Genomic DNA, 14,250 nt, shown 5'->3' on the forward strand with positions numbered 1-14,250 from the left:
ACAGATAGGGGATGTGAATTCATGTCTAAAGAATTCTCCCAATGGTTAAAGGATAGAGGGATGCTACATTTCACGTCCAATCCATTTTCTGCATTTCAAAATGGGATTGCAGAGAGAAAGAATTCCACACTACAAACCATGATTAGATGCACATTAGAGGATGCTGGTTTAGGCAAACAATTTTGGTCAGAAGCCTTACATTATTCAAATTACACTCAAAATAGGACATGGTCCAGTATCGTGAATAAGACACCATATGAGGTGATGTACAATAGAAAACCCAAATTAGCACACATGCACATATTTGGAGTTACTGCAGACGTACACATACCTAAACAATTGAGGAGAAAGGGAGAAAACGTATCCAGGAGATTAAGATTCATGGGATACGAAACTGGAACCAAAGGGTACAGATTCATTGATAATAATAACAAATTTATAGTATCCAGAACAGCTGTGTTCCATGAGCAGGCCAATTGGTCTAAATTGCACCTTAATGAAATATTTCCTAATAAAAGCAAAGATAATATATCTTGCGAGGAAGGAACAACAGAAATTCAAAGTATTAACAAAAGTAAGAACAAAACCAAAACTTGGACAAACAGTCAGCATAAAATAAAGACAGACACATTAACAAAAAAGGAAGCTAGATTTTTGCATGACAACCATAGCAAACCTGAAAGAAATATTAGAAACAATAGAAACCAAATACCAAATAAATACAAAGATTACATAATGCATATGGATAGAAAACAAATAACACCTAATACATATGAGGAAGTATTGAAACTTCCCCGTGAAGAAAGAGAAAAATGGGAACTAGCTATGGAAAAAGAGATGGAAAGTTTACAAGGATTAAATGTATTCACACCTGCGATCGCACCTAAGGATAAAACAATTATAGGTACCAGGTGGATTTATAAAATTAAGAATTTAGAAGGAGGTAATACCTTATACAAGGCCAGACTAGTTGCACAAGGTTATGCACAAAAATATCCAGAAGACTATACTGACACATATTCACCAACAGTGAGAACAGAGAGTGTCAAAACAGCTCTTGTAGTAGCATCTGCACTCAATCTGAACGTGTTTCAATATGACATACAGACTGCATACTTACATGCAAAATTAGATAAGGAAATATATGTAAGAGCACCACACAGTCAATACACTAATAAGAACGAAATTTGGTTATTAAATAAGAGTCTGTATGGATTGAAGCAATCTGGAAAAAGATGGTACGATTGTTTGGTAAAAGTACTTAAAACCATGGATTTCAACGCCACCACTGCTGATAACTGTTTCTTTGTAAAAAAGAGTAATGATCATATTGAATTTGTATTAATTTATGTGGATGATATTTTATATATTGGAAAGCATAAAGAGAGCAGGGAAATCTTTGTAAATAAGTTAAACGAACACTTCTCATTGAAATCACTAGGTAGAGTGAACAAATACCTTGGTGTACAAATTAACAAAACAAAAAGGGGATTCAAACTTACTCAGAAAGATAAAATCATTGAACTCCTAAACAAATGTAACTTAAATAATGCCAAGACATGTGACACACCTATGCAAACTGATTTTCTCAGAAACATTGATGAATCTTCCCCTGAGTTTAAAGACAACACATTTTACAGATCAGTTATAGGTTCACTCCTTTATATATCCAATTGGACTAGGCCAGATATTGCATTACCTCTCAATTTATTGTCAAGATATGTTAGCAGACCAACCTTGTATCATTGGGAAGCTGTCAAAAGAATTTTAAGATATCTAAAAAGTACATTAGATTTTTGTTTAATATTGGAACCCAATAATGACAAAGAACCAAAAATTACTTGTTATGCTGATGCAGATTGGGCTGGTGATACATCATGCAGAAAGAGTACCTCTGGTTATGTTTTTCTATTGAACGATTGTCCAGTTTACTGGTATACTGGTAAACAAGAACTGGTAGCCACTTCTACCACAGAAGCGGAATATGTTTGCTTGTCTAAAGCTGCAAATAACCTTGTATGGTTCAATGATTTGATCACAGATATTTGGAAGAAACCTACTTTACCATTTATTATGCACGAAGACAATAAAGCGGCCATTGAAATATCTAGATCCGATGCAATTGGACAAAGGTCCAGGCATATTGATATAAAATTTAAGCACGTGAGACAACTATCTCAAGACGGATTCATCAAAGCAATACATTGTGATACTTCTGAACAATTAGCTGACATATTAACAAAACCCTTACCTTCTAAACAACACAAATATTTAACTTCTAAATTATATGTATTATATTGTCCTGAATCTGAATGTAACTGGTGTTGTATAACGAACCGGCATTTAGAGGGGGATTTGTCAGATGTAAATGCCTTATTCTCTAATGTGTAAATAATGTATATATGGAACATCAGGGGTTAACTTATTCTTTGGACTTTAATGTATTCATAATTTACCACTCCCATTCCTGGCTCCACCCCTTGTATATATAAGGAGCCATCCTCCCCATTTTCATTGCTTCTATCTTGAATATTCAGCGAATATAGAATGCCTATTATGATTAAAGAGAAATATATTTAAATCTCTAACTTCTATTATCTTTATTGAGTCTGATCCTGAAAATATTGCAACAGTGTATTAAAGAATCTATGTCCAGCAATGGTTGCTGAGAAAGAACCAAAGATGAGAAGGAAGGAAAGAAAAAGGGCACCAATAGAGAACCAGAGAGAGGATGTTAAAGGTGCATTTGGATATACAGTTTATAAAGCTAGCACATGTTTCAGAATCATGGTTTATCAAATCAGAAACAATATGCTGACAAATACATACTTGTTTTTCTACCAGTTGGAGAAGCTTCAGGAATTGGGGAAAAAACAAAACCAGAGGAAAAGGTTTAGAGCAGGGGTGTCAAACTCAATTTCATTGAGGGCCGCATCAGGGTTGTGTTTGACTTCAGGGGGCCAGAGTGGGCATGGCCAGCTCAACATCACTCGTGTCAGGGATGCCTATGGTGGTCCGAGTGCTCTACCAAGAGAAAACAGGCTCCCAAGGTTTGTTTTCAGCTGCAACGGCATCCTGCAACCCTCTGCCAATAAAAACAGAGCTCGGGAGTGTGGTCTGCGATCCTCCTGAGCTCCATTTTTGCTGGCAGAGGGACCGCAGGCCAGTCCTTCACTATTTTCAGGGTAGCCCTGTGGGCCACATCTGGCCCCCGGGCCTTGAGTTTGACACCCCTGGTTCAGAGTTACACGTACATAAAGTTGGAAGTTTTGGTCTGTTGTTTCCAATAAATCGGAGTCTGAAACCATAGTTTGGAGTTGTCTATTTCTGCTTTATTGGAGAGCAACACATCTATAATCGGTATCAATAATAATTAAGAGTTTTCTTCCTGAAGAATTCCTGAAGCTATTCCTACTGGTGGGAAAAGTCAAGTAGGATCAGATGGATCAAGCACACCTCAACTGCTTATTTGTGAAATGGGGCAAAATGGCCCATTGCAACAAGTGGTAAGTCAGGACTATTAAAAAACTGTCACTTGTGAAGTCACACATCTCACGTACCCTTTCCTGATAGGTGCCACATCCCTATGTGCCGTCCCTGATTCCCGTGTGTACCCCGCACTACCCTGACCTGCACAGTACCTCTTGCACATCTTGCGCATTTCTATGAAACTGCTGCAAGCCCTTGCATGCATCCCCATTTATGCTGGGGATGATGCATGACAATGTGCAAGAGGGCCACACATGGGTCAGGAGGGTAAGTGGGGTGTGAGTGGGTGTGCAAGAATCACCATGAGGGTCAGGAGACAGCATGAGCCTTGGTGGCACAGTGGTTAGAATGCAGTACAGCAGGCTTGTTGCAATATTTTTCAGGATCAGACTCAATAAATTTAGTAAGAGTTAAAGGTTTAAATATATCTCCTTTTATTTACAATAGGCATTCTATATTCACTGAATATTCATAGGTAGAAGCAAGTAAATGGGGGCAAACAGCTCCTTATATATACAATGGGTGGAGCTAGATGTGGGAGTGGTGAATCATGAATACATTAAGAAGTGAAGAATAAGTTAACCCCTGATACCCTGTTCATATATTATTTACACATTATAGAATAAGGCATTTACATCTGACAAATCCCCCTCTAAATGCCGATTCGTTACACAACACCAATTACATTCAGATTCAGGACAGTACAAAACATACAATTTAGAAGTTAAGTATTTATGCTGCTTGGCAGGTAAAGGCTTTGTCAATATGTCAGCTAATTGTTCTGAAGTTTCACAATGCACAGCTTTAATAAATCCATCCTGAGATAATTGTCTCACATGTTTAAATTTTATATCTATGTGTCTGGACCTTTGTCCAATGGCGTCAGATCTGGATATTTCAATAGCTGCTTTATTATCTTCATGCATAATAAAAGGTAAAACAGGTTTTTTCCAAACATCTGAAATCAAATCATTAAACCATACAAGGTTATTTGCAGCTTTAGATAAACAAACATATTCTGCTTCTGTCGTTGAAGTGGCCACTAATTCTTGTTTACCAGTGTACCAGTAAACTGGACAGTCATTTAAGAGGAATATATAACCAGATGTACTTTTTCTGCATGATGTGTCTCCAGCCCAGTCTGCATCTGCATAACATGTAAGCTTTGGTTCTTTATTATCGTTAGGTTCCAACATTAAACAAAAGTCTAGTGTACTTTTCAGATATCTTAATATTCTTTTAACAGCTTCCCAGTGGTACATTGTTGGCTTGCTGACATGTCTGGATAATAAATTGAGGGGTAAAGCGATATCTGGTCTTGTCCAATTAGATATATAAAGAAGTGAACCTATGACTGATCTATAAAATGTGTTATCTTTGAATTCAGGGGATGATTCATCAGTATTTCTTAGAAAGTCAGTTTGCATAGGAGTATCACAAGGTTTGGCATTACTTAGATTGCATTTATTTAAAAGCTCTATGATCTTATCTCTCTGAGTAAGTTTGAATCCTCTTTTTGTTTTATTAATTTGAACACCAAGATATTTGTTTACTTTGCCTAAAGATTTCAATGAGAAATGTTCATTTAGCTTAGTTACAAAGGTTTCTCTTCTCTCTTTATGTTTTCCTATGTATAAAATGTCATCCACATAGATCAATACAAATTCCATGTAATCATCACCCTTTTTAACGAAAAAACAGTTATCAGCAGTGGTGGCATTGAAGTCCATGGTTTTAAGTACTTTTACTAAGCAATCATACCATCGTTTACCAGATTGTTTTAACCCGTATAAACTCTTGTTTAACAACCAAGTCTCATTTCTGTTTGTGTATTGACTGTGGGGTGCTCTTACATATATTTCCTTATCTAGTTTTGCGTGTAGGTACGCTGTCTGTATGTCATATTGGAATACATCGAGATTAAGTGCTGATGCTACCACTAGAGCTGTTTTGACACTCTCGGTTCTTACTGTGGGGGAATACGTGTCAGTGTAATCCTCCGGATATTTCTGTGCATAACCTTGTGCAACTAGTCTAGCTTTGTATAGGGTATTGCCTCCCTCTAAGTTCTTAATTTTATATATCCACCTGGTACCAATAATTGTTTTATCCTTTGGTGCGATTGCAGGTGTAAATACATTTAGTCCTTGTAAGCTTTCCATTTCTTTTTTCATTGCTAATTCCCATTTTTCTTTTTCTTCACGAGGGAGTTTTAACACTTCCTCATATGTATTAGGTGTCTTTGGCTCATCATCCATATGCATTATATAGTCTTTATATTTATTTGGCATCTGATTTCTGGTGTTTCTAATTGTTTTTTCAGGTTTACTATTGTTATCATGCAAATATCTTGCTTCCTTTTTAGTTAGTGTGTCTGTCTTTATTTTGTGTTGGCTATTTGTCCATGTTTTGGTTTTGTTTTTATATTTGTTGATCTTTTGCTTTTCTATGGTCCCTTTCTCTTGAGATTTTGTATCTTTGTTGTCACTTGGAAATATTTCATTAAGATGTATTTTAGACCAGTTGGCCTGTTCATGGAATACAGCTGTTCTGGAGACTATAAATTTGTTATTACTATCAATGAATCTGTACCCTTTAGTACCTGTCTCATATCCCATAAATCTGAGTCTTCTGGACACGTTTTCTCCCTTTCTTCTCAGTTGCTTAGGTATGTGTACGTCTGCAGTGACCCCAAATATGTGCATGTGTGCCAATTTTGGTTTTCTATTATACATTACTTCATATGGTGTTTTATTTACAATGCTGGACCAGGTTCTATTCTGTGTGTAATTGGAATAATGTAAGGCTTCTGACCAGAATTGTTTGCTTAAGCCAGCATCTTCCAATGTGCATCTAATCATGGTTTGTAATGTTGAGTTCTTCCTCTCTACAATCCCGTTCTGGAACGCAGAAAATGGACTAGACGTGTAATGTAACATTCCTCTGTCCTTTAACCATTGGGAGAATTCTTTAGACATGAATTCACATCCCCTATCTGTCATAATTTGTTTTATTCTGATATTGTGTTGTGTTTCTATGCGTTTATAAAATTCTTTAAATTTTTGGAAGGTTTCGTCTTTGTGTTTTAATGTATAGACAAATCCATAACGGCTATAATCGTCTACTATGGTTAAGAAGTAACGTTTTCTATAAGTGATTGATGGAGTTAGTGGACCAACTAAGTCCATGTGTACTAAATCAAAAATTTGGTTGGTTGATCTGGTGGATTTTCTTGGTCTGGGGCTAGTCTTTAGTTTTGTAGATTTACATACTGAGCATTCCAAATAGTTTTCACAATTTTTTATTTTGACACCTTCTGCGTGTTCAGTCATTTTTTGTACTACAGGAAAACTGGCATGTCCTAACTTCCTATGTAAGATGTGAGCACACTCATCATGAATTGGCTTACCTATTTTTGGTTTTTTTTCATTGTGTACATCTTTGTGATCATGAGATATTTTACATTCATCATTGTCACTGTTGCTAATGTTTTCATCATCTACTTCAATACAATCTTCCATATTTGAATCAATGTTGTGTAACCATTTTTCCTTTGTTATCAGTTAAGGTAGGCCTCCTTTAATTATTACAGTGCCTATATCTATTTTATTTTTCTCTAAAGTCGCCTTTCCTTTAGAAAAAAACTATGTTAATATCAGAATCTCTACTTAGTTTTATGGCACTTAGTATGTTATGAGGTATTTCAGGTATTAGCAATACCCCCTCTATTTTTCCTAGACCTGGCAGTATTACATTCCCTCTGCCTAATACTTGAACCTTTTCTTGGTTAGCTACCTTTATTACAAATTTATCTTCTACAAATGAAGACAATATATCTTTGTTATTAGTGGTGTGATTAGTTGCTCCAGAATCAATAAGCCAATTACTATTTTCATTCTGCTGTGTGTTAGTGTTGTCTTGTTTATTTAATCCATTCAATGAACCAGATTTTCTATCCTTTGAATTATCTCTGCCCCCTCTATTGTCTTTGTAATTTGGTGGGCTTCTGTATCTATGTCTATCCATGGAAGACTGTCTATAATTGTATTTGTTTCTATATTCTGACCTACGTCTTTCTTTTGAAATTTTGGGGCAATCCCTTCTATTGTGTTCCCTGGATCCACAGTTATGACATTTAAATGTTTCATTATATTTTTCTTGGAAAGCTACTTTCCTATATGTTTTGTGTTCTATGTGATTGTTAGAACGATTCCTTCTTGAATTGTCTTCTGCTATTAATTTATTGGATAGACTTTCTATGGATAAGTATCCTAGATTGATTGTGTCTAAATGTGACATATAATTGTCCCATGATGGATCAAGTGAGTTGATAATAACACTTTTCATTGTTTGATCTGAAATCACCTCCCCCCTTAAATGCAGCTCAGCTCTTATTTTGTTTAAAGATATTAAATGCTCACTTATGAAAACCCCTGGTTTTATCCTAGATGAAAAGAAATCTTTAGACATCCTTGTGGTGGTAGCTACACTGTCACTGTAAAACAAATTGAACATGCATTGAATAATTTCTGACACAGTCATATTTTGCTTAATGCTATGATACATTGCAGGAGACACGCTAGATATTAATAAGAAAAATGCTCTATGGTGTAAGCAGTCTATTTTTAGAGTCCAAGGTCTTTTTGGGGGACTAGTGATAAAAAACAGTAAGTTTTCCTTCATAAAGACAACCTGGAGCTGCTGATACCATTCTTGCAAATTAATGCCATCTACCCTTAGCTTTGGGAAGTCACTGGGTAAATTTCCGACATTATTAGGTCCATTACTTACAACCTGAGGTAGTCCGTGGTCTCGCAAATGCAGAAAGTTACAAAACGGCGTGGGGATGCTCGCAACGAGCCTGCACGGTCTCCTCGCCAGTTCATGTCTTCCCGGACCGTCTGCGTAGTCTTGCGCATGCGCGTTGTTCATTTCTTCCACGGAGTCGTCGTGAGAGGTTCTCCTCGTTGCGGCTCGCTCGTTCTGCTCCTCCTCAGACGAATTGGTCTCTGGCTCGATTTTGGGAGTCTTGACGATGGCGGCTGCTCTTCTTCTTCTTTTGACGGCGTTGGTGCTTGCTTCGGTCTGTGGCGTGGGGCGGTATCGGCAGGGCTCTCTGGGTTCGGGCGTCGTCGCTCTCGTAGTCAGAATGGGAGCGGGCAGGTCTTGAGGCATTGGCTTGACCGCTCGCTTCTTCGTCAGTTTTTTTGTTATTTTTAGTTTTGGTCCAAAGGCAGCAAAAAGCGTTTTCATTGCTGATTTTATTTGATTGTTTGTTGAATCCTCTTCACTTTCCGATTCTGATTCTTCAGAGGTGTTAGAGTCTTCTTTTTCATTTTCGTTGTCTGATGTTTTTCGCGCCAGAAATTTTGAATTGAGCTTTCTGATTGGCTCTTCTTCGCTCACCCTGGAGGTCTGTTGAAACCAAGATGGCTGCCATTCAAAATTTCGCACGGGATCACCGGTTTTCTTCTTCACAACAATATTTTCTGTAGTCATATCACTCACTATTTTGGTGTCTTTTGATTTTTCATTAGTGATGTGCTTCTCTCTCGCTGCTCCGCTGTTCTTCAGCATATCTTGGAGGTTCGCGATGAGGCTTTCATCATTCTTCTGGCTTTTCAATAGTTTTAATATTTCTGACCTGAGTTCGTTATTCTCTATTTCGATTTCCTCCTCATCATCATTTTCATCTATTATTTCTTCGTCTTCAGTGGTGTATTCTTCAGATTCTCTCGAAATCGCATTTGTGGATTCGTTGATTATTTCTTGTTCTGTTTCTATTTCTTTGCTGTATGCCCTGGTGTTGGGCCTATCTTTCTTAGACATTTTTAATTTTTATTGAGTCAATTAACCATCCTCTGCTACCAGCTTGTTGCAATATTTTTCAGGATCAGACTCAATAAATTTAGTAAGAGTTAAAGGTTTAAATATATCTCCTTTTATTTACAATAGGCATTCTATATTAACTGAATATTCATAGGTAGAAGCAAGTAAATGGGGGCAAACAGCTCCTTATATATACAATGGGTGGAGCTAGATGTGGGAGTGGTGAATCATGAATACATTAAGAAGTGAAGAATAAGTTAACCCCTGATACCCCGTTCATATATTATTTACACATTATAGAATAAGGCATTTACATCTGACAAGGCTAACTCTGCCGACTGCCAACTGTTCGATCCTGACCAGCTCAAGGTTGACTCAGCCTTCCATCCTTCTGAGGTTGGTAAAATGATGACACAGATTGTTGGGGGAAATACACTGACTCTGCAAACCACTTAGGGCTGTAAAGCACTGTGAAGTGGTATATAAATTTAAGTGCCATTGATATGAGGGTGCACGTGGGTGCACAAGAGACACCTGGTGGAGAATGCAGGTGGGGGTGGGGGGGCACAAGAGGTACTGTGCAGGTTGGGGAGGATTCAAGTGTGTCTGGAAGGGTATGGAGAAGGTGCAGCAAGTGTGTGAGTGGGGTGAGTTAAGTAAGGAAATATATATGAAATGATAACCCAACAGATACAGGTTGCCTAGTCTTTATGTATAGATACGGAAGAAAGTACTTTTTGTTATGTTTCTCTAGAAAAACAGCATGTGGCTTGACAGTTGCTTCTGTCGGTTGGGGTGGTTAAATTTGGCTTCAATGTTTCTTAATGCCAATTACATGCACTTATTTTGGATATTGAGCTTGATATACACAGTGTACTAAAAATCAATTATAATATGTTCCATTATTTTTCTTTAAAGAAAATGTTATTGTAATTTAAAACATTCAAACTATCAATTGAGTAAGGAATTGTTTAGAAATAACTGGCAACTAATTCAGATTTTTAATGTAACATATACAATAAAAAGTCTGTGGGGCCTGGCGTTTGGTACATCTTGTATAGTTGTTTTGTACTTTGTAGTGGAACTAGGAACCTGGCCAGGAGGGGTCTCTTGGGAATCCTAAGTAATCTACAAACACACCTACTATCTTTCTCAAGTAAGAGGCAGGGGATGGGATTCTCAAGGGAAACAAAATTAGGAATCTATTTCTGTAGAGTCTTGGCTAATGGCCTTAGGGAGAAGCAAGAACCTTAAAGAAACAGATTTTATCTGATTGAGCCTAGGAATTCAGGTATTCCCAGAGATTTGGAACAAGCAAATTAAAGTTGCCAGGTCAGATTTTTTTTCTTTTCTTTTCAATGTGGTTTACTTAATTTGGATTAGCTGTATGTGCATTCCTGTTCTTGGCCTATCTCTTAGTCTGTTCAGGCTGTTTACAGATTAATGATGGTTACCTTTGCTACGTACTGTATCAACCTCACATAAATGTTGCATCTCAAGTATTTTGCTATCTTTCTTAAGATAAAAGCATTTATTCTTTTTCATTCCAGGATAGCAATAGCACTAGCAACAGCACTTAGACTTCATAGCGCTTTATAGCCCTCGCTAAGCCATTTACAGAGTCAGCATATTGCCCCCAACAATCTGGGTCCTCATTTTAATGACTTCGGAAGGATGGAAGGCTGAGTCAACCTTGAGCCAGTCAGGGTTGAACTCCTGACAGTGAGCTGATTTAGCATGCAATACTGCATTCTAACCACTGCACCTAATGGAGTTTGGATGAAGTTTGCCCTTAGCAGCCTGCAGTCTGAAACTACTCGGGTAACCTTGGTTCAAAGGGCAAAACTGGAGCCATTTATTTAAAAGCTTATTTCTGGGGAAGGTTCAAAGGTCTAGGTTTCAGAAGAGGGTAGCAGAACAGATGATGGCAGAATAGCTACCTGCCAAAAAGTATGTTAGGTTTCCAAGTGATGAAACCCACTCAAAAAAAGAAATAGTCAAAGTCCATCTGTTCCATCCTCCCATCTTAAGGTTGTGGCGAGCCTGAGAAACTCCCCTTACAAAACAGAGAGAAAGAGAAGAAATAAATGAGTATAATATAAACCTAACTAAAATGGCTACACATATGTCAATTTTGGGTTTGACAGTGGATTTGTTTTACCTGTGGAATAGCCATACCCATGATTGGGAGCGTGGAATTCCCATAAGGCAGTTTGTGTGGATGTTGATTACCTCAATCTGTTGTTCCCTGCTACATATTTATTTCCCGATCTTACATATTTTTAGATCTATGATAAATTTGGTATGTATGGTTTTGTTTGTTTGTTTGTTTGCAGGTCTTTTGTAGGTCCAACTTTAGGTGGCTTCTTAAATGAGAAACTGGGTTTTGAATGGTCTGCAGCCATACAAGGAGGATTTACATTGTTAAGTGTATGTACACTAACATGGTTTATTCATTCTTTTATTACATCTAAATATGAAATGTCACAAATATACTAATAATTGCTTTCTCTGAAGGGACTAGCAGCTGCAATTTATTACACCTATGAAGCCATACAAAGGAAGAGGTACAGTGAAATTTTATTCTTTTTCTTAAAATTTGATGAAACGAGGAGACTGCTTCGTTATTGATTCTCACTTAGACAACAAAAAAATTAATGCTAATTTTTGTTAGATCTTCTGTGTTTTTCCTGAATTAATTGGCACACCAGAAGCCATTGCAGCTCCCAAAGCAATGGTGTTAGATGTGCTAACTAACTGGCACCAATAACTGCCCATGCCACCTCTCTCTGCACCAGTTGAAGTTTCCAAATACTCTTCAAGGACAGTCCCATATAAAGTGATTTGCAATAGTCAATCTGGAGGTCACAAAGACATGAGTGGCTGTGAATAGGGCCCCTCAGTCCATGAACGGGTGCAATTGACGCACAACCCGAAGTTGTGCAAAGGTCTTTCCTAGCCACACCTGCCACCTGCTCTTGGAGCAGAGCTGCAAATCCAGGAAGACCTCCAGATTATGCACAGGTTTGAGGTACCACCTCATACAAAGCCAAATATGAATGGGTCCTAAGGAGGAGGTCCAAAAACCCAGAGCCACTCAGTCTGGTTTGGATTGTGCTGAAGCCTACTGTGCCCCATCTAGGCCTCATAACTTCTAGACATGGAGAGAACCTCTATAGCACATCCAGAATATAAAGCTGAGTAGTATCATCAGCATCTCACCTAATCTGTTAAATGACCTCATGCAGTGGCTTCAATTAGATATTAAACAGGAGTGTACTAAGCTCTGCGGCACCCTATGAAGTAGGGTCTGTGGGCTGGATCTCTTCTCCCCTATCAACACTGATTGAAACCAATCCCAGAGGAAGGAAGAGAACCAGTACAATATCATGTCTTCTGCCCTCGTCCAGAAGGATACTGTTTGTTGGTATCGAAAGCCACTGAGAGGTTAAGAAGAGCAAGGATGGATGCACCAGTCCTATCCCACTCCTGCCAGAGGTCATCCAATGGATGCACCCACCCCCATCTTGTCCCTCCAGAGGTTATCTAGCAGTGTGATCAATACTATTTCAGTCCCATACCCAGGCCTGAATCCTGATTGAAAGGGGTCCAGATCAGGGGTGGGTTCTACTTACCTTTACTACCAGTTCGCAGCGGGGCCGCACATGTGCACTTGCTTTGCTTGCATGCACACTCTTCTGTGCATGCGCAGAAGCATTTTGATGACGTCGGGGTTGGTGGGCTGGCCCCCCTACCGGTTTTACTACCAGTTCTATAGAACAGGTGCGAACCAGGGGCAACCCACCACTGGTCCAGATAATCCACTTCTTCCAGAGTCCTCTGAAGCTGCCACATAGCCACCTTCTCTACAGCAGTGCTCTTTTCTGGATTTCCCACATGAATCAGACAAATATATATATATTTGCTACCTTTGAGTGAACTCTGTGAAGCAATGTCATTGTTTTTACAGCCAGTTTCCACAGTGTAATACAATTTATTTTTTGGTTTATGCAAAATAATATGCCCAATTATGAGAAAAGTGTGCTTATATTGCCTCTTTGTCTTTGTAGTGTCCCAATATGCTGAGAACATTTTTTTTCTTCTCATTTTGCATAGGTCCCGTCCTGGAATTCATCTTGGTTCAGAGCAAGAGAGGACTCTTTTATTGAATGGAACTTAATGGGATGTTTTTTTCTCATTGCCAGTTTAAATCTAACTTCATTTGCAAATTTAAGAGCATAATATGCAAAAGACAAAGTAAATGTCATGAAGTATAGTTCTTTCAAAATCCCCCTTCACAATTTTTGGATTATAAAAGATTAGTCTCTAATTAGACAATAACATGCCATTTTATCATTAGAAAAGCCATTCCAAATTTAGCCTTTTTTCATGTCTATAGTGGTCTTCTGAAAAAGTTGCACTGGAAAAGACTGTCAAAGAGATTTACAGGGTAAAAGTAGCTTGCACAAAAGGTGACTTTTATACTTTGATATAGGGATACGCACAAAGAATGCAAACTAATAAAGTATTATTTCAAATGATCCTACTTTGGTTTGGTCTGTTTACTGGACGTTGATATGGAACTGCATTCTGTACATGCATTTGTATCATTTCCCTTTTTTAGACACTTTCTGAAAGTCAATATCAAGACAGAAGAAACAGAACGCATGCATACCAAAGCTCATAGAGTCAAAGAACTCAACGTACATTTAAAGCTCAGACGTCCAAAAGTGCAGCAAATGTTTGACATGAAGTGCATATTTAAGTCACAGTCTTTGGCTTGCAAAATCCTGCTACTTCTGTGTGTCAGCGACATAGAGCACATTTAGCTTATTTGAAGAGGGGTGCAAATGGCCCTGTTAATCAGAGGCGTGTGCAGCACTGTAGGTGCTTGAAGCCCCTTCCTCGCGTGGGGCATTATAGTGTGAAATT

At 38.1% G+C, this 14,250-nt stretch overlaps 1 protein-coding gene across 1 annotated transcript in view; it reads left to right on the plus strand.

The window, feature by feature from the left end:
* The window catches only part of SLC18B1 (solute carrier family 18 member B1), a 61,500-nt gene extending 47,940 nt beyond the window's left edge, over positions 1-13,560 (plus strand). The window contains exons 13-14 of the mRNA XM_070952529.1: positions 11,655-11,748; positions 13,435-13,560. Of these exons, the coding sequence (XP_070808630.1) occupies positions 11,655-11,748; positions 13,435-13,560 (220 nt within the window). The remainder of the gene's footprint in view (positions 1-11,654; positions 11,749-13,434) is intronic.
* Positions 13,561-14,250: the final 690 nt, after the last annotated feature.

This window comes from Pituophis catenifer, unplaced genomic scaffold (assembly GCF_029215685.1).
Source record: "Pituophis catenifer annectens isolate HBS135680 unplaced genomic scaffold, rPitCat1.0.hap2 SCAF_1, whole genome shotgun sequence".
NCBI classification, from domain to species: domain Eukaryota; kingdom Metazoa; phylum Chordata; class Lepidosauria; order Squamata; family Colubridae; genus Pituophis; species Pituophis catenifer.